The following is a 20,300-nucleotide window of genomic DNA, read 5'->3' on the forward strand; positions in this document are numbered from 1 at the left end:
CGGCATATATACGTTTTTAATATTATGTTGTTTGGCACCTATAATTCTCCTTATTTCTTAGTGATACCAAGCTATTGTGTTTGTGATTTGGAGGTATTTTATCCTGGGGTTATTTCATGACCTTGGCGTTTGTGTTTCCTGTTTTATTTGTAAAAATCACTCACCTTGTTTCATTGATTCATTTATTATATGTAATGTCTTGTCTTTTATCTGGACTCTGAGTCTGTAATAAAGTTTTGATTGATTGATTGATTGATTGACTTCCTGGTTGCGGTCGAATAATCCAAAAATCAGCTCCTAAATTCTAACCCTATCGTCTATTCCTTGACCTCTGAGTGAAACGTCATGGGGTTAAGGGATAGTGGATAGGAGAATTCAAAAGGATTTAGGAGAAGAGACTGCGGTACTTTAGAAAATCCGACTGCACTTTCACTGCGCCAGCGGACGTCATAAATGTGCGTCTGCTGCTGTGGGGAAACTATGGAAACTACAGTTTTCTATACAGCGGACTACGGCCCCACTCACACGGGAACGTTTGCGTTTATGCACAGTATGCGTATTCAAAGAAGTCTTCCGTTCACATGCATTCGTTTCATTTAACGTGTCTGTTCAAACGAGGCCGCTGGAAACGCTGTAGTACATATGCCGGGACTGTAAGTGGCGCTGTAACTTCCGCCAAAATACACCAAAAGCGAAGAAGAAGAGCAGCCCGAGCAGCCCCGCAGCAATGTTGCCATGGCTACCCTTCTGTTTACGCCCCACGGTGTATTTAGCAACATGTAGTTCATGTAATTCTCCATGTCCACTTGTTGCTGATGGTTGTGGTAGAGGAGCTGTAGATTTTGCCCTAATATCTGTAGCATGGTCAGTAGCAGTAGCACTAGCAGTAGCTACTGACAGGAGGAAGTGTGTGTGGCGATTGCTGGTATTCAGCGGGATATAGTCATTTCCTCAGCATGTAAATATATGGATAAATGCAACGGGGAAGTTAACTGAAAGAAACCGAATCTGTGGATATTGCATCGACCGACCAAGAAGCACGTCTCTGTGGAGAGGACGGCTCAGAAAGAGAGATATTCTCTACAAACACCGGGTGAGATCGCACCTTTGTCAATATAATGGATCAATGCATGAAATCTGACTCTGTTTATTTTGTTTAAGGAGTATATTGGGCGTTAACAATTCTGGTTTGCCTTTTATAATATTATTTCATTCAAGAACCCCTTGTGCGTTTAATTAACACAGCTATTTTTGATAGTTGCTACAGCAGTGAGCAGGAGAGGTGGGGAGAGGTGGGGAGAGGTGGGGCCATCGCTATTTTTTCAGGAAATATTTGTATAGAGGTGATTACACGGACTCGGTTGACCCCCCAGAGCGTTTCGTTTGCAAATCTATCCACCTTGGGACCCGTTATCGTTTGTGGGGTCAGTTTCTATCGGCCTCGTGTAAATAATAGGGCTATACGCACGCGAAACTATGCAGATACAAGCAGTTTTCTCCTCGTGTAAACGGCGTGTAAACATGGATGTATAATAAGAACGAGGGACTACTGTAAACTCATCTAGAGACTCTGCACCGTGCTCTGATGCTGTTGTTTTATGCTTTATGAACGGGGACAACAGAGAAACATATTCTTCATGACCAAAGTTGGAATTGAAATAAAAAAGGAAAGTGAAACTTATGCTCGTCACCCTCTCCCTCCGGTCCACATTAATACAAATGATCCCAATACGTATGATTGTATGAAAATATCTTAAAATCAATACAAATGTATTTATTATAAACGTTAGTCCTTAACATCTATCACTGTGTATATCACCATTCAAACATCTTTTACAAGTTGAACAAACCCCACACAGCTTAGTAAACACTGTGAAATGTTCATTTGATCATTTCAGTAAAAACTAACATTCATATTTCTCTTTTTGATTATAATACTAATGAACGTTCAAAACAAAGCACTTTGGCAACTTACCACATACGTTTTAAAATGCTTAATAAGCACCGTAACTTTCATGATATCATTTCTCGTTCATAATCGGTTGTTTCCGTGAACGGCCGACTGTTGTGTGACGGCAAATGCCGCGGCCGCAAGGCATTGTGGGGCAGCATTTTCTCCTCTCCTTTCGGTTAGGGAGGTCCAGTGGTTCCTAGGCTAAAGGAGGTTATAAAGGAAGTTTGAAACCTCCTTTCCTATCATCTAGAGAATTCGAACGGCTCTTATCATGGCTGCCACTGAGGGACTTCCGGGTCATTTCCTAAGCTAAATGGACTATTCGACCGCAACCCTTGTGTGGTTCGCCACAGTGCTCGTCACTACTTTAATCCTCTTCTACCCCGTTGATGTTCTCCCTGTTTGTTCTAAGTTTAGTTTACTCTTTCTTGTTTTTGTTTTTTTAAGCTCCCGTTTTTTGTTATCTTTACCTGCTTGCCTACCTGTGACATGTTATTGTTGTTTTACTTTTCTTTATGTCATTTTCTTTAAAGCTAGAGTAAAGACAGACCTCTTATATAAAGTGTTGGTTAGGCCCACTGTTTGCCACTAACAGGACTATTTGGGCTGTCACAGTCTTACAGGTGGTTTGGTACAGTGGGGAGATGTTTTATTTGTATTTCATGCTTTTTCTCAGTTTTAGCTCCTGTGTGCTTCTGTCTTGCAGTATGAGTGTCGGCTTTCTACATGATATTAGTACTGGTTTTAGAGCCTTCCCAATATTCTCCTCCGACTGCGGGTTTCCTGGACATGCTCTCCTGTACTGGTAGGCCTTTGTTTTTGTTTTTGTCCCCCTCTTTGTGGATAAGACTTGGTAACAGTAAGTGAGCTTTAGTTGCATTGATCTAACGAGTAAAGACCACCAACACCGTTATTGTTTGAGGTGGACATTCTCGACACATGCCACTGAAACCTTTCTTTGAAATCGACAACAAACTTAGAAACCACAGAAACCAGTTTCCAGATACAGGTTTGAACATTTATGTTCTCACGGTTATGCAGCAATGATTTAGTTAGTAGGCCTCGATGCAGGGGAGAACAAACACAGATCCAGTTAGGCCATTAATTAGCTTGTTTCTCATGTAACATTATATATTATAAACTCACATGTTTTGTTTTGAAAGAACTTTGAAAGGATTCGACTGATTATTACGTTATTCATTAAACACATCTGACTACATCATTCACTGTTTCTCTCACCACAATTCCATATTCAGATACACTACCAACACATGTAATATTTGATAAACATATTGCAAGCTGCTGCTCTCATTATAACATCATTCTACTGTATATACTCAGTAGAGAAGGCCTGTGTCGGACCACAGAGCTGTTTCTCTGCTTTTTGGCCTTTAGTGGGCGCCACTCCAATCAGTTTTTGTTATATCCATCCTCTGCAGTGCTTCTGAGTCCAAGGCAAACATGTGTGTGTCATCGGTCATTCTTGTGTGTTTGAAGTATTTATTTATCTGTACTCCCCCTCTGTGCCCTGTAGTTAATATTATGTTACTGTCCAATAATTAAAGTAAACTAGTTCGACAGCCAAAATAGAGTGTGGCATTGTACAAAGTTAAAACATAATTGTTAATTATTAACTCTGCGACAAGCAATAACGCCACAAGGGAAACAAACTCATTAATGCATATTTTTAATAACACCGCAGGTAGACACATTTCAAATTCATAAAAGCAGTTTTGAAGAAATCATAAAATCATAACAAATGAAATCTGCCACCATTTAACCCTAACCCGAATATTTTTTTTAAACTTGCAGACTTTTAGTACATCAAGTCCTTTGAGCATCAGATCTGAAACCATTGCAACTGGTTGAGGGGTACACACACTTCAACCTGTTTCATAGGGTCAGGTGTGAACATGTTAACTCATCTTGGATGACAAACCAGCTTAAGTGGATTTGAAGTTTCTTTGTGCAACATTACCCAATTATAAGACTAAAAGCTGCGCCATATTTATAAAAATTCTACAAACGAAATTCAAAAAGGTTTAAGTGATTGACGTTAACACATACAACACGGTTGGCTACATGTGATAAGAAACTGGCTTTACTTTAAGGAGAATACATGACCCTTTGTGTTTGAAAAAGGTGAACAACAGATGCAACATATGTAGATGTACATGTTGATATAATATTGATATATTGGTGAACTGCCAAGCAACAATGTTTGTTATGAACAAAGCTTTTATTTTTCAAGTTTTGAGATTACATTTAAGGAGCCAGTACATAAGAGTATGTTGATCTGTTACATTTAACAATCCGTCATCATCTTTCTGATCCAGGGAAGGTATTTTGATACATCTGTGTACACATTGGGCCTATTTGGGTATCTGCAGTTCTTGCTCCAGTTGTAAGACACAACACCAGCTGCCTTCCCGTTGCACACCAGAGGACCCCCAGAATCACCCTGTGAGGAGGAAGAAGCTATATTAGTTCATTTTCTTTCTAATAACCTTTTTATAATGAGACCATACCCCTATGACAGGAAAGGAAGCATACCTGACAGAATCCTTTATCTGTGCCATATCCACCAGCACAGATAACGTTTTCAGGAAGCATGTTAGGCCATTTGCTCTTACAGACATCCAGGTCAACAATGGGCACATTCACCATTTGCAGCTCATCAGGTTCACCAACACTTGTTAGGCCCCATCCAGCTACACTGCACGTTTCTATATTTGTAATCTTAGTCTCAGTTTCTGGAAGTGAAATTGGCTGCAATCTTTGGTTCAGTTGAGCTTTCTTGGACAGCTGGAGAAACAAAATCACAAGAGAAAATTAGTGAAAAAAACACTAGCTTGAAAATAGATGCTTGAAAATGAAGCTGCTCATTGTATTGATGTAAATGCTTTGTTGTTTTAACGGTTTTGTTGAGACTAAAAGTGAATTTAACAGAACATCAAATTACTGGAACTCTACTTACTTTGAGGAGCATGATGTCAGACCCACTAACAACGTTCTCATAAGATGGATGCTTGCATCTCTTCACACTGTATCTCATTATTATCTCATGTATGTCATCAATCTTCTTGAGATTGTGGGTACCAAGAACAACACTTGTAATCCTAAACAAATGATCATCAGGAGGCAATCAGTAGTGTTTATTAATAGCTGCTGCATGTTTTGCAAAAATAAGGTTCTTTGGATTGGTCCAATAACATTAATAATTGAGTATTGAAAGAGCAAAGGTAACTCACCCATCATCACAATGTGCAGCAGTGACCACAAAGTCTTCATTGATGAGGAATCCTCCACAGATATGTTGGTTTGTGCTGTTCTGAACCGAGGCCATAAACAGCATTTTGTTGTCCGGGACCTTTTCACCATTTATGATTTCACTACCAAGAGCTGAAAATAAGTAAAAGGTCATAGGTTCATTTCAGTTAATGGTTGAGGCATAATAAACAGAGTTCGGAGTATTACCATTTTGTCCGAGAGATGTCAGGACCTGAAAAAGCAGAAGTTTGTGCAGAGCATGCATGATGCCTGCAAGACAATTGACTTGCCTTTGTTCTTCAGGGCATTAAGTTGATCCTTTTATGCAGCACTTTGTCTGATTAACACATCGATTATTTTGAATTCTGACCACATCCACATGCAATGTTTGCCTGCAAGTTTGCACTAACATATTTCATCAGTCAGCATTTTGCCGTTTTTGTTTTGTTAAAGCAGCCCACTCAAACATTTCTTGTGAAATCTGCAACAAACCAGCTGAACCACAGAAACTGGTTTCCTGCTTCACTTCTGAGCTAACATCAAAGTTGTGAAACAAATACTATTTAATCACTTTGATCAAAATTTCACAGAAAAATGGTCTAAATGTAAAATCTAAATTGGGGGTGAATGGCCGCTTCCTTCATATCAATCCAAACTATATCTGCAAAGTCTTGAGACTGCATGTGACACGGTTGCTTAAGGGGACAAAATCTATCCACAGAGACACAAGTACTAATAGGTATATGTTAATTTAGTAGAGTCCTTTTCATTTGCTCTATACAAATAACATTTATGATAAATATAATCTTAAATTGACCCTGTTCTATATTAAAAGCTAACATGTTGGGGATATGACTGTGATGGTTCTGTTTTGTTGTGTGCTTTTTTTGTGTTTTCTTCTGTCTCCCCCCTCCTGTTTTCCTCTGCTGGGCTGGTGTGTGACAGGGAGTTCACAGGCTCCTCCCAGCAGCAGACGAGGCACACCTGTTTCCACTCACCTCTTCACCTGTTGATTTAAAAGCCCGGTCCTCATGCCACTTCCCTGCCAGATAATTCCTTTGTGTTCGACCCTCCGGTGTGTCTCGCTGCTCTCCTCGTCCCTGTGATCTCTTCGCCTGGATTTTTGCCTCCTGTCCCTGACGTCTCCGTGCCAGCCAGCTTCCTGCCTCCACTGCCGTTTACTGTGCCTCTGCTTAAAATAAACTTTTAGTTTTTGACCATCTCTCTCTCTAAGTCTTTTGCTTTGGGGTCCAATATCTCTCGGCGGTAACAATGACCAAGTAATGTGACTGAAAATCTGCACATACCTTAAAAACTTAAATGATCTGCACAGCCACAGTTAATGTTCAATGTCTCCAGACAGACATGAATTAATCTAATGTTACAGCAGGTTGGAAGGATATTGAAAAAATAAACAAAATGAATATGCAGTGCAAATGTTAGGCCTTTACTCGAATATGGAGATTTCTTAAAAGGCCCAACCAGTCACTTAATGACATTAATAACTAAGGATTTCATGTCTTGTAAGAAAGTAAATTATAATAATTAAAAGATAAAAATGTATGTAAATGTCCTCTTTCTAAAGAATAAAAAACACTTCATTCAAGGCCGCATTACAAACTAGATATCCGGCACCTGCCCTCGGCATATATACGTTTTTAATATTATGTTGTTTGGCACCTATAACTCTCCTTATTTCTTAGTGATACCTTTTGTATTTGGCTATTGTGTTTGTGATTTGGAGGTATTTTATCCTGGGGTTATTTCATGACCTTGGCATTTCTGTTTCCTGTTTTATTTTGTAAAAAGCACTCACCTTGTTTCATTGACTTCCTGTTTATGTTGTTTCCCGCTTTATGTGATTGTTGATGTGCTTCCACTGTATTTGTTCTTAAATGTCTTTTATTTCATTTTGTAAAGCACTTTGGGTTGCCGTGTGCTGAAAGGTGCTGTATAAATAAACTTGCCTTCCAACTGTTCTCCTTCAGTGCGTTGTTAATGTTCCCTGGTGTGGTTCGCCACAGTGCTCGTCACTACTTTAATCCTCTTCTACCCCGTTGATGTTCTCCCTGTTTGTTCTAAGTTTAGTTTACTCTTTCTTGTTTTGTTTTTTTCAAGCTCCCTTTTTTTGTTATCTTGAGCAGTTTTAGCTCCTGTGTGCTTCTGTCTTGCAGTATGAGTGTCGGCTCTCTACATGATATTAGTACTGGTTTTAGAGCCTTCCCAATATTCTCCTCCGACTGCGGGTTTCCTGGACATGCTCTCCTGTACTGGTAGGCCTAATTTGTTTTTGTTTTTGTCCCCCTCTTTGTGGATAAGACTTGGTAACAGTAAGTGAGCTTTAGTTGCATTGATCTAACGAGTAAAGACCACCAACACCGTTATTGTTTGAGGTGGACATTCTCGACACATGCCACTGAAACCTTTCTTTGAAATCGACAACAAACTTAGAAACCACAGAAACCAGTTTCCAGATACAGGTTTGAACATTTATGTTCTCACGGTTAGCAATGATTTAGTTAGTAGGCCTCGATGCAGGGGAGAACAAACACAGATCTAGTCAGAACATTAATTACCTTGCTTCTCATGTAACATTATATATTATAAATTCACATTTTGTTTTTGAAAGAACTTTGATGAAAGGATTCGACTGATTATTACGTTATTCATTATACACATCTGACTACATTATTCACTGTTTTGTTCTCATCACAAATCTATATTCAGATACAGTAACAAAAAAGGCTATATTTGATAAACATAAATGCAAGCTGTTGCTCTCATAACATCATTCTACATATACTCAGTAGAGAAGGCCTGTGTCGGACCACAGAGCTGCAGAGTTTCTCTGCTTTTTGACCATTAGTGGGCGCTAATAGGACATTTTCTGTTACATGTAGGTTGTTGCAGGAGGCCTACATTCAAACTTTGGTATAGGAAATGACATGTATGTACAGTTGTCATTTGTTGTCTGAGAATAAGTTATTATTTTGTTATTTATATTCTCACTTGTGGTGAGTGAGTGATGAGTGAGAGAGAGAGAGACTGCCCTTTGTACATGTAGCTGTGGCTGACAATACATAATGTTATTATGAATACATTTGCCTCCGAGTCCTGCATGAACTGCATAGACTGTATTTTAACGTTGGTCATATGGTGGTACTTGGAGAGCCAACTATTTTCTCAGGTGGTAGGCCTACTTGGTGTAAAAAGGTTGAGAACCACTGCTGTAGATTATGTTACAGTCCAATAATTAAAGTAAACTAGTTCGACAGCCAAAATAGAGTGTGGCATTCTACAAAGTTAAAACATAATTGTTTAAGGTCCCATGTCATGCTTTTCTGGTTATTACCCGTCCCCTTGTGTGTTACGTAGCTTTTTATGCATGTAAACCGTCTGCAAAGTCACAAACCCTCAAAGTACACCATGTAGCGAGTAAAACTCTAACACAGAAAAGACTTGTCTATGCTGCCCCAGAACGCCTCGTTGGGGATTTTTCTTTTTCCATTTTTTTCTTGCTGACCAGTGACCACAAAAGTCTTTATTGATGAGGAATCCTTTATTGATGAGGAATCCTCCACAGATATGTTTGTTTTCTGCTGTTCTGCGCTTGCAGCAAACTGAACCTGTTGTCTTTGGGTGTCGTGTCGACCCTTTTTATAAACCAGTTCCCTCAGTCAGCGACCCTGTGCAAACTTTAAATGTGTTAAAGTGATGAGTGCATGTGGTAATAAAGAAATGACACCTCATGAAGTGTTGCAGATGTTTCAGTAAATATAAGGCCTGTGGTTCTGCGGCCTCCAAAGCCTGAAGCACATGAATTATGTGAACAGCATGGCTGAGTTTTCACATGGTCAACAATTTATTCTCTACAACATTTGATGTCATTTGCTTGAAGTGATCCTTTTTTATCTATTTAAATATCAAGTATTGTGCTTTTTCTGAAAATTCTGGGATATTCTTGTCACTGTTTGGATAATACTTATCCTTAATGTGACAAAATAAGCTTTAGTCACATTTAGTTGGATGAAATATGTGAAATATAATCAAAATTGTTTGGTATGGATCTACATTTCAGCTTTCACATTCGGGCTGTTGTCTTGTATTACTGCGATGTTGCACCATGCATGCAACAAGTTGCTGTAACCACAGTTTCCATCTCAAAGTCTGAGTGTCAGTATTATCACAGTCAAGTGTGAAGATAATTCTGTGAAAACATGTCAATGCTGACTGACAACTAATCTAAAAGAGAATTGTGGCTCATTAGTCAGTGTCTGACCAAAATGTATTATAGTCTTTTTTTGCTATTATCTGCTATAATCTACCCGATGTTCATTTTATATCTGACATTCTCAATCACGCGATTCTTTTAATTAATTAATACTTTTTGGACATTGCTGCACTGTTTGTGCATACTATTATGTGGCTAAGTCAAATTAACTTTGTCAGCCAAAAGAAAAGTGAGCTGATTTATCTGCTACAACCCAGACATTTCTTTGCATAGCGTTTCAATCTAGATGAACCACAGAAACCACAGTTTCCAACTAAAGATTTGAGTAGTGACGTTCCCACACTAGCAGTTATGAAACTAGAGCTCAATGATTTTATCATTGTTTAACAGCTACAGATGTATCAGTGCTATAAACACATATTTTGACTGGATACTAAAGGCCTCATGCAAACCCTTGACACTGTCTGGTGTTGCTGCTGCTGCTGGTGACATTCTCTGCACCTCAAACTAGTACTAGTCCCATCTGACCTTTTTATTGTTTGTTCTTAAACATGTATTTGCCACCTTTACCATCGTCAACAAGTTGATTGAAAACATTTAGATTTGTTTTCTCCCTGCTCCTTTCCATCATGGCCTACAAAAACTGTGTAAAGAGTACATGTTTTGTTTTATAACAAACGCCATAAGTGGAATAAACTCATAAATAAAAAAAGCAATGTATCTGCATCTATAGTTCAAATCAAATATTGATGATATATACAATATTTTAGAATGGAGCGTCTACATAATGAACAGTTTAACTTATGGTAATATATTGAAGTATATTTTGATAAACTTTTTTGCTCTTCATATTAGGTACGGTTTCTTTGTACTGAGAAGTAAGATTGCCTCCCCTCTCTTCTCCCCTACAGCTCAATGGATACCTTTTTTTTATCATGCCAAGATAATGCATTTGCATATAACCCTATTGCTTTACTGTGTAAAGTGTCTTTGAGTTTCTTGATAAGCACTCTTTAAATAATGCAAGATGCAGCCTAAGGTGCTTTACAGATAGAAAATAAAGAAGGAGGAACATAAGTTATATCACAGAACCATAAAACAATACAACATTAACAGTTATACCTCTAAAATTACTCCAAATTAAAAGATAGGTCTTCAATTTACTTTTAAAAACTCCAATGGAGTTTGCTGTTCTAAGATCCAATGGGAAAAACATAAAGCAGCCTCCCCAGATTTCTTGTGTATTACTTTAGGTACTTCTAAAAGAAATGCATCGGAGGATCTGAGTGTCCTTGTTGGGTTATCAAAAGAAAGGCAGGCCCTGATGTGTGTAGGGCCCGGGTTATGTAAAGCCTTGTAAATAATTAAAAGCATTTTAAAATCAACTCGGAAAGACACCGGTAACCAGTGCAGTGATGCCAGCACAGGGAACATGTGATCCCTTTTTTCTGTGTTTGTTCAAATCCTGGCCGCAGCATTCTGAATTAATTGCAATTTCTTTAAAGATTTTTTTGGAGACCACGAGAATTGCAGTAGTCCAAGCGACTAGTAATACAAGCATGAAAAACAATTTCAGCTGAGTTAGATTTCTGAAACTGTTTGCCATTTTTTTTCATTAGTTAATTCTATTGAAGTGCGTTCTATGAGTGTTAAAAGTTGCTTATAATAATGCTTATAATCCTATGGTGACGTCACATGCTCAACCTCTCCAAGTGCCGGATCTCATTATTATGATTATTTAAACATACAAAATGAATGTATATTGATTAAATAAACCTTGATAGACCAATCTGTGACACCACAAAGCCTCAATATTACAATGAATCTTTGCTGAAGTAAAACATTTTCCTAAAAGAGATTCAAACCTCATGTGTTCGGATAAAGAAAAGAGAAAACAACATTTGAGACATTTGCTTTATTTTGCTTTTCCATTAAAGAGTGAACACTGACAGAGCAGCTGAGACACAGCCTCCCCTCCTAAATACATTCAAAGTGTGCTGAAGCAAAGCTTTATGAAATTGTATATTAAGCTTTTTAATTGATGATACTGTTGATCCAGCCAAGGTATTTGGAGATCTCTGTGTAGACGTTGGGTTTAGTTGGGTAGGTACAGTTTCCGCGGTAGTTGTAAGACACAACACCAACAGCTATCCCGTAGCACACCAGAGGACCACCAGAATCACCCTGTGAACAAGGAATATTATTCATTATTGATTATTTTATTTAAGATTTTTAAAGCATTTTTATAACAGCTTACATTTTACATCAACAAAGAGAAATCATACCTGACAGAAGCCTTTGTGGCTGCCATAACCGCCGGCACAGATAACATCGGAAGGAAACAAAGGACCCCATGACTCAGAGCATGTCTCCAGGTTTATGACAGACACATCCACCTCCATCAGCCTATCAACAACTCCACCACTAGTCTCTGTGTTACCCCATCCAGCTACATGGCAGGTTTTCTTTTCTTGAATGTGCATATTAGAAGGAGGAAGGGCAATGATTTGTTTTTTGTTCCCGGCAACTTTCTTCTTCATCTGGAGAGGAACACAATCTCAAAGTAAATCTCACAAAACTAGCAATGTCTGTAATATAAGATAATGCTTTTTTATCCTTCAGACTTCAATGTAGCAAAAAATGGCTGAATATGAAGCTGAAAGTTACATTATTAATTTGATCCAAAAAAAAAGTGTACTTACTTTGAGGAGCATGATGTCATAACCTCCGTCTAGATGGGTATAGGATTCGTGTTTGTAGCTCTGTTCAATGTATCTTACATTTTCATCACCAACGTTGAGGAGATTGTGAGTGCCAACAACGACCCTGACCGGTTCCTTGAGTCTAAGATAATATTCAATATTGAAGATGATATTTAAAAACAAAGGTGGTTAATATATCTTGAAGACTTTTCAAATAGCTTTCTAATTTAATGATTCAAAGAAAGCGGATAAAGGAAGTTATACTCACGCTGCGTCACAGTGCGCAGCAGTGAGCACAAAGTCTTCGCTGATCAGGAATCCTCCGCACACATGTTTCTCGTTGCTTTGCAGGGAGACTAAAAACTCGTACGTATCATCTGGGGCTATTTCCCCTTTTATGATTCTACTACCACCTGCTGAAATAAGTAAAAGGTCATAGGTTAATTTCAGTTAATGATTGGAGCATAACAAACAGAGTTCGGAGTATTACCATTTTGTCCGAGAGATGCCAGGACCTGAAAAAGCAGGAGTTTGTGCAGAGCATGCATGATGCCTGCAAGACAATTGACTTGCCTTTGTTCTTCGGGGCATTAAGTCGATCCTTTTATGCAGCACTTTTTCTGATTAACACATAGATTATTTTGAATTCTGACCACATCCACATGCAATGTTTGTCTCACACATTTCATTAGTCCCCATTTTGCCGTTTTTTTTTTGTTGGAGCAGCCCACTCAAACATTTCTTGTGAAATCTGCAACAAACCAGCTGAACCACAGAAACTGGTTTCCTGCTTCACTTCTGAGCGAACATCAAAGTTGTGAAACGAATACTATTTAATCACTTTGATCATAATTTCACAGAAAAATGATCTAATTGTAAAATCTAAATTGTCCGGCAGTGGCTCAGTCATGGTCCGGCAGTGGCTCAGTCAGTAGGGGCTTGGACTGGGAGCCGTAGGGTCGCTGGTTCAAGTCCCCGACCAGACCTAAATATGGAGTGTGGACTTCTACTTGGAGAGGTCCCAGTTCACCTCCTGCCCTGCCGTGGTGCCCTTGAGCAAGGCACCGGACACCCCCCTTCCCCCCCCACTCCCATTGCTCCCCGGGCGCTGTACAATAGCTGCCCACTGCTCCTAGTACTAGCCTCCTTGTACTAGGATGGGTTAAAAGCAGAGGCCAAATTTCACTGTGTGTGCTGTGTGCTCTGCATGTGTGACCATTAAAGAGGGTTTCATCCCTATTCTATTCTATTAATGGCCGCTTCCTTCATATCAATCCAAACTATATCCGCAAAGTCTTGAGACTGCATGTGACACGGTTGCTTAAGGTGACAAAATCTATCCACAGACACACGAGTACTAGGTATATGTTAATTTAGTAGAGTCCTTTTCATTTGGCTCTATACAAATAACATTTATGATAAATATAATCTTAAATTATAAGACCCTGTATTAAAAGCTAACATGTTGGGGACATGACCAAGTGATGCGACTGCATTCATCAAAATCTGCACATATCTTTAAAACTTAAATGATCTGCACAGCCACAGTTAATGTTCAATGTTTCCAGACAGACATGAATTAATCTAATGTTACAGCAGGTTGGAAACCAGGCATAACAGTTATGGTTGAAAGGATATGGAAAAAATAAACAAAATGAATATGCAGTGCAAATGTTCGGCCTTTACTAGAATAAGAACATTTCTTAAAAGGCCCAACCAGTCACTTAATGACATTAATAACTAAGGATTTCATGTCTTGTAAGAAAGTAAATTATAATAATTAAAAGATAAAAATGTATGTAAATGTCCTCTTTCTAAAGAATAAAAAACACTTCATTCAAGGCCGCATTACAAACTAGATATCCGGCAACTGCCCTCGGCATATATACGTTTTTAATATTATGTTGTTTGGCACCTATAACTCTCCTTATTTCTTAGTGATACCAAGCTATTGGGTGTTTCTCAATGTCGAGGAAGGCTCCTCCAGAGAATGCTACGTCATCGAGTCCCGCCGAAGGACTGTTCCAATGTCCAGGATGCTTGGAATTCTACCGAAGCCGGCGTCCTTCGTTGCGGGAAATTTCGAGGCTGCACATGTGTATCCTCCGCGGTCTTAAAATCCCCACAATGCTTTGCGCACGGACCAATTTCCAAAATCTTTGGCGGAAATTGCGCTCCATTTAAGGCGGGGCCTCGCATATGACGCACACCTGCACACCTGTTAGCCTGTTCCACCATTCTTCGTTTTCCGAGGCTAGGAAGGATTCTTGCCTCGCTTCTGAAGGACCTGACTCGGAGGGACATGTCCTACCAAGGAAGCGTCCTCGACATTGAGAAACACCCATTGTGTTTGTGATTTGGAGTTATTTTATCCTGGGGTTATTTCATGACCTTGGCGTTTCTGTTTCCTGTTTTATTTCTAAAAATCACTCACCTTGTTTCATTGACTTCCTGTTTATGTGGTTTCCTACTTAATGTGATTGTTGGCCTCGTCCTGATTGGATCCACCTGTGTGTGATCACCCTGCTGCTCCTGTGTTTCAGCCTGCATACAGCAGCTGTGTCTTGTTGTGGTGATTAGTTCTGAGTGCATCTATACCTGTCTGTTTCCAACTGTTCTCCTTCAGTGAGTTGTTAATGTTCCCTGGTGTGGTTCGCCACAGTGCTCGTCACTACTTTAATCCTCTTCTACCCCGTTGATGTTCTCCCTGTTTGTTCTAAGTTTAGTTTACTCTTTCTTGTTTTTGTTTTTTTAAGCTCCCGTTTTTTGTTATCTTTACCTGCTTGCCTACCTGTGACATGTTATTGCTGTTTTACTTTTCTTCATGTCATTTTCTTTAAAGCTACAGTAAAGACAGACCTCTTATATCAAGTGTTGGTTAGGCCCACTGTTTGCCACTAACAGGACTATTTGGGCTGTCACAGTCTTACAGGTGGTTTGGTACAGTGGGGAGATGTTTTATTTGTATTTCATGCTTTTTCTCAGTTTTAGCTCCTGTGTGCTTCTGTCTTGCAGTATGAGTGTCGGCTTTCTACATGATATTGGTACTGGTTTTAGAGCCTTCCCAATATTCTCCTCCGACTGCGGGTTTCCTGGACATGCTCTCCTGTACTGGTAGGCCTTTGTTTTTGTCCCCCTTTTTGTGGATAAGACTTGGTAACAGTAAGTGAGCTTTAGTTGCATTGATCTAACGAGTAAAGACCACCAACACCGTTATTGTTTGAGGTGGACATTCTCGACACATGCCACTGAAACCTTTCTTTGAAATCGACAACAAACTAAGAAACCACAGAAACCAGTTTCCAGCAGTGACGTGCGGTGAGGTTCATGGCTGGTGAGGCGCTGGTGAGATTTACAAATATTATATTTTGACCTTAATCGAAATATTCGGTTATTTTCAAAAGCTTTTTTAGTCTGATGCTTCGATTCATTTTAAACAGACCGTTCAACAAAAGGATACCCAAAATCTAAATATTGGATTGTTCTTTCTTAGTAAGATCCCATTTTCATTAGAAATGTGGTCTTACCTTGACTTGAAGATGAAGTCCATGCTATCCTTCTGGACAACAATCTCTATTACTTTTTTGTAAAAGTCCTCCTTATCTTCCTGTAGTTTCAAAAGTCTAGTTTGTTGTTACGTCTACCGTCTCTGCGTAGAATAACAGTAGCAACAAGAACCTGTGGGCTCACGTGCGCCCCCTTCAGTGCGGCAGAGGTTATGGCTGCCTCCCCTGGTGCATTTTCATTGCCGTTGAGACCAGCGAGCCTAAATATCATATATACGTGAAATAAGTTATTTAGAGACTATGGATGGCGAGGATAAATGTAATAAAGGGATCTACATACATTACATTGGTGACCTACAGTGAGATGGTAACAGGCATGCACTTAGGGCCCGCTTTCCAGACAGTTTCTGTGGGGTGACGCATTCTGAGGTGAGACAGATCTCATCTGTGCCTCACTTACCCCACAGTAACTGGCTTGAGCGCGCTCACAAAATAAGTGCCCGCGCTACATTAGTGCCCGTGCTCCAGCAAGTTACTGTGGGCTTACGAGAGGCAGAGCACGTCCTTGCCTCACTTGTCATCGCTCCCGTAGCGGAGCTCGGCAAATTTGCTGATTTTGACTATAAAAAGCGATTAGAATCATACATAAATCACACTTACAACACAGATCAGTGGAGTCATTTTATTATTATTACTATTTCGTTTTTCTTTAGTTGTTTTTCCGTTACATTGGAGTATGACAGGTGAGGCTCTGCCTCCCCTGCCTCCACTGACTGCACGTCGCTGGTTTCCAGATACAGGTTTGAACATTTATGTTCTCACGGTTATGCAGCAATGATTTAGTTAGTAGGCCTCGATGCAGGGGAGAACAAACACAGATCTAGTTAGGCCATTAATTAGCTTGTTTCTCATGTAACATTATATATTATAAACTCACATTTTGTTTTGAAAGAACTTTGATGAAAGGATTCGACTGATTATTACATTATTCATTAAACACATCTGACTACATTATTCACTGTTTTTCTCACCACAAATCCATATTCAGATACACTACCAACACATGTAATATTTGATAAACATATTGCAAGCTGCTGCTCTCATTATAACATCATTCTACTGTATATACTCAGTAGAGAAGGCCTGTGTCGGACCACAGAGCTGTTTCTCTGCTTTTTGACCTTTAGTGGGCGCCACTCCAATCAGTTTTTGTTATATCCATCCTCTGCAGTGCTTCTGAGTCCAAGGCAAACAAATGTGTGTGTCATCGGTCATGCTTGTGTGTTTGTAGTAATTATTTATCTGTACCCTGTAGTTAATATTATGTTACTGTCCAATAATTACAGTAAACTAGTTTGACAGCCAAAATAGTGGCATTCTACAAAGTTAAAACATTGTTAATTATTAACTCTGCGACAAGGGAAACAAACGCATTAATGCATATTTTTAATAACACCGCAGGTAGAAACATTTCAAATTGATAAAAGCAGTTTTGAAGAAATAACAAAATCATAATTTTTTTAAACTTGCAGACTTTTAGTACATCAAGTCCTTTGAGCATCAGATCTGAAACCATTGCAACTGGTTGAGGGGTACACACACTTCAACCTGTTTCATAGGGTCAGGTGTGAACATGTTAACTCATCTTGGATGACAAACCAGCTTAAGTGGATTTGAAGTTTCTTTGTGCAACATTACCCAATTATAAGACTAAAAGCTGCGCCATATTTATAAATTCTACAAACGAAATTCAAAAAGGTTTAAGTGATTGACGTTAACACATACAACACGGTTGGCTACATGTGATAAGAAACTGGCTTTACTTTAAGGAGAATACATGACCCTTTGTGTTTGAAAAAGGTGAACAACAGATGCAACATATGTAGATGCACATGTAAGGGATAATGTGCAGCGAGGCGGTCATTATGGGTAGAAGAACATCCGACAGGCTGATCAGGGACCGTTGCGTTACATTGAACAATCCTTAAAATCCTTCATCATCTTTTTGATCCAGGGAAGGTATTTTGATACATCTGTGTACACATTGGGCCTATTTGGGTATCCACAGTCCTTTTTCCAGTTGTAAGACACAACACCAGCTGCCTTCCCGTTGCACACCAGAGGTCCCCCAGAATCACCCTGTGAGGAGGAAGAAGCTATATTAGTTCATTTTCTTTCTAATAACCTTTTTATAATGAGACCATACCCCTATGACAGGAAAGGAAGCATACCTGACAGAATCCTTTATCAGTGCCATATCCACCAGCACAGATAACGTTTTCAGGAAGCATGTTAGGCCATTTGTTCTTACAGACATCCAGGTCAACAATGGGCACATTCACCATTTGCAGCTCAACAGGTTTACCAACACTTGTTAGGCCCCATCCAGCTACACTGCACGGATTTTTTTTTTTAATCTTAGTCTTAGTCTTTGGAAGTGAAATTGGTTGCAATCTTTTGTTCAGTCGAGCTTTCTTGGACAGCTGGAGAAACAAAATCACAAGTGAAAATGTGTGAAAAAAGCTAGAAAATACTGAGGTCTGATAGAGGATACTTCTTATCCCCATATCAGACCTCAAGCTTGCTTGAAAATTAAGCTCAAAGTCAACTTTATTGTCAATCTCAAAATATGTTTGTACACACAGAATGATCGAAATACTGTTTCCCACAGTCCCGAGGTATAAAAACACACACATTAAAATACAAGAACACTCAATAATGACAAAATAACCGTTTACTTCAAGTAAGCAGAATATATATAAAAAATATGATGTACATAGTGCAAAAATGTCCATAGCAGCGTAAAAGTGACTGATGCTGGATTTTGTGTGTGTGTGGGGGGGGTGTTAATGTCCCGGTCCAGTGGGGGCAGGGTGGAGAGGTGAGAGAGAGGGGAGGGGGGGAGAGTGTTCAGCTGCTCATAGTATTGATGTAAATGCTTTGTTGTTTTAACGGTTTTGTTGAGACTAAAAGTGAATTTAACAGAACATCAAATTACTGGAACTCTACTTACTTTGAGGAGCATGATGTCCGACCCCTTATCAACTGTCTCATAAGATGGATGCTTGCATCTCTTCACGCTGTATCTCATTGTGTCATCAATCTTCTTCAGATTGTGAGTACCAAGAACAACACTTGTAGGAATCCTAAGCAAATGATCATCAGGAGGCAATCAGTAGTGTTTATTAATAGCCTCTGCATGTTATGCAAAAATAAGGTTCTTTGGATTGGTCCAATAACATTAATAATTGAGTATTGAAAGAGCAAAGGTAACTCACCCATCATCACAATGTGCAGCAGTGACCACAAAGTCTTTCTTGATGAGGAATCCTCCACAGATATGTTTGTTTCTGCTGTTCTGAACCGAGGCCATAAACAGCATTTTGTTGTCCGGGACCTTTTTACCATTTATGATTTCACTACCAAGAGCTGAAAAGAAGGATGAGTTAATACTGCATTTGTAGAAAAGAGACAAATAACCACATGTGGGAATCTTACCATGAAGTCCAAGAGTTGTCAGAAGTTGAAGAAGCAGAATCCTGTGCAGAGCGTGCTTCATGCTTGCAGCAAACTGAACCTGTTGTCTTTGGGTGTCGTGTCGACCTTTTTTACACCAGTTCCCTCAGTCAGCGACCCTGTGCAAACTTTAAATGTGTTAAAGTGATGAGTGCATGTGGTAGTAAAGAAATGACACCTCATGAAGTGTTGCCGTTATTTCAGTAGATATAAGGCCTGTGGTTCTGCGGCCTCCACAGCCTGAAGCACATGCATTATGTGAACAGCATGGCTGAGTTTTCACACAGTGCTTAACAATAATCTATTACTTCTCTTCAACATTTGATGTCAATTAATGTTTTTACCATTTTGAATCAATGGCAGTTAAAATATCTTTGTTGATGTTTTTTCATCACTGGATTTATAACACTTAGCCCTGTAGGATTTAGTGACATTTGGTTGGATGAATGAAGTAAAAAAGTTCTTTAGTATTGATTTACTTTTTAGCTGGGACCATATATTACTGGCATGTCACACCAAAAACGAAATGAGTAGCAGAAACCGCGGTTTCCATCTCCATGTCTGAGTGTCAGTGTGATCACGATCACAGGTGTGAAACGAATTCTGGTAAGTCGTGTCAACGCTGACTGACAGCTGGTCTAAAAGAACACTGCGGCTTAATTTTAAGTGTTTGACTCAAGTGTATTATTAAATGAATATGTTAAGAGGAGGTATTACTCTTCTGAAGAGTAATTTGTTTGCAATAATTCGACATAACTTGTTTTATGAAAGGCTTCAAAGACTGAAAGCATGCAGAGAAGAGCAAAGTCGTTCAATGGCTTTTTCCAATGTAAATAGATTTAATTCATTGCTAGAATCTGCCACGGGCATTATAAACACTGACGTATTGAGCATGAATCTATTTTACCCACCAGTCATGTTCATTTTGCATTTAAAATGTTCATCCAGTGTATTTGTATTCTTTTTTACATTGCTCTCCTTTGGTGCACACTATGATGTGGCGACATCAAATGAACTTGACTCTAAAATGTTAAAAAGATCAGAAAAGTTTTCGTGTGTTTTATCTCATACAACCCACAACCCAGACATTTCTTGATTAGTGTTGCAATCTAAAAGAACCT

General features: G+C 39.2%; 3 protein-coding genes and 1 long non-coding RNA gene across 6 annotated transcripts in view; 1 reads left to right on the plus strand and 3 right to left on the minus strand.

The window, feature by feature from the left end:
* Positions 1–12,931, minus strand: part of LOC117496133 (elastase-1-like) — a 43,253-nt gene extending 30,322 nt beyond the window's left edge. The window contains exons 1-5 of one of the 3 annotated variants that reach the window (XM_034147838.1): positions 12,648–12,850; positions 12,426–12,573; positions 12,158–12,299; positions 11,741–11,995; positions 11,352–11,639 (exon numbers count right to left, since the gene is read on the minus strand). In XM_034147838.1, coding sequence (XP_034003729.1) covers positions 11,490–11,639; positions 11,741–11,995; positions 12,158–12,299; positions 12,426–12,573; positions 12,648–12,705 — 753 coding nt within the window. In that variant the 5' untranslated portion in view covers positions 12,706–12,850 and the 3' untranslated portion in view covers positions 11,352–11,489. Of the gene's footprint in view, positions 1–11,351; positions 11,640–11,740; positions 11,996–12,157; positions 12,300–12,425; positions 12,574–12,647 lie in introns of those variants that run through there. The other 2 variants (XM_034147840.1, XM_034147839.1) reach the window with 2 other exon arrangements.
* On the minus strand, positions 4,175–5,527 carry LOC117496125 (mast cell protease 1A-like). Its single transcript, XM_034147828.1, has 5 exons — positions 5,432–5,527; positions 5,206–5,356; positions 4,932–5,073; positions 4,508–4,759; positions 4,175–4,415 (listed from the first exon to the last, which is right to left on the minus strand). The coding sequence occupies exons 1-5, from the start codon at positions 5,487–5,489 to the stop codon at positions 4,260–4,262; spliced, it is 759 nt and encodes a 252-aa protein (XP_034003719.1). The 5' UTR covers positions 5,490–5,527; the 3' UTR covers positions 4,175–4,259.
* LOC117496138 lies at positions 7,530–17,178 on the plus strand. The gene is made up of 2 exons (XR_004557241.1): positions 7,530–7,704; positions 16,464–17,178. It is a non-coding gene; the product is annotated as an uncharacterized LOC117496138 (long non-coding RNA).
* On the minus strand, positions 17,095–19,448 carry LOC117496123 (granzyme B(G,H)-like). The gene is made up of 5 exons (XM_034147826.1): positions 19,162–19,448; positions 18,942–19,092; positions 18,677–18,809; positions 17,895–18,146; positions 17,095–17,802 (listed from the first exon to the last, which is right to left on the minus strand). The coding sequence occupies exons 1-5, from the start codon at positions 19,220–19,222 to the stop codon at positions 17,632–17,634; spliced, it is 768 nt and encodes a 255-aa protein (XP_034003717.1). The 5' UTR covers positions 19,223–19,448; the 3' UTR covers positions 17,095–17,631.
* Positions 19,449–20,300: the final 852 nt, after the last annotated feature.

Source organism: Trematomus bernacchii, unplaced genomic scaffold, assembly GCF_902827165.1.
Source record: "Trematomus bernacchii unplaced genomic scaffold, fTreBer1.1, whole genome shotgun sequence".
NCBI classification, from domain to species: Eukaryota; Metazoa; Chordata; class Actinopteri; order Perciformes; family Nototheniidae; genus Trematomus; species Trematomus bernacchii.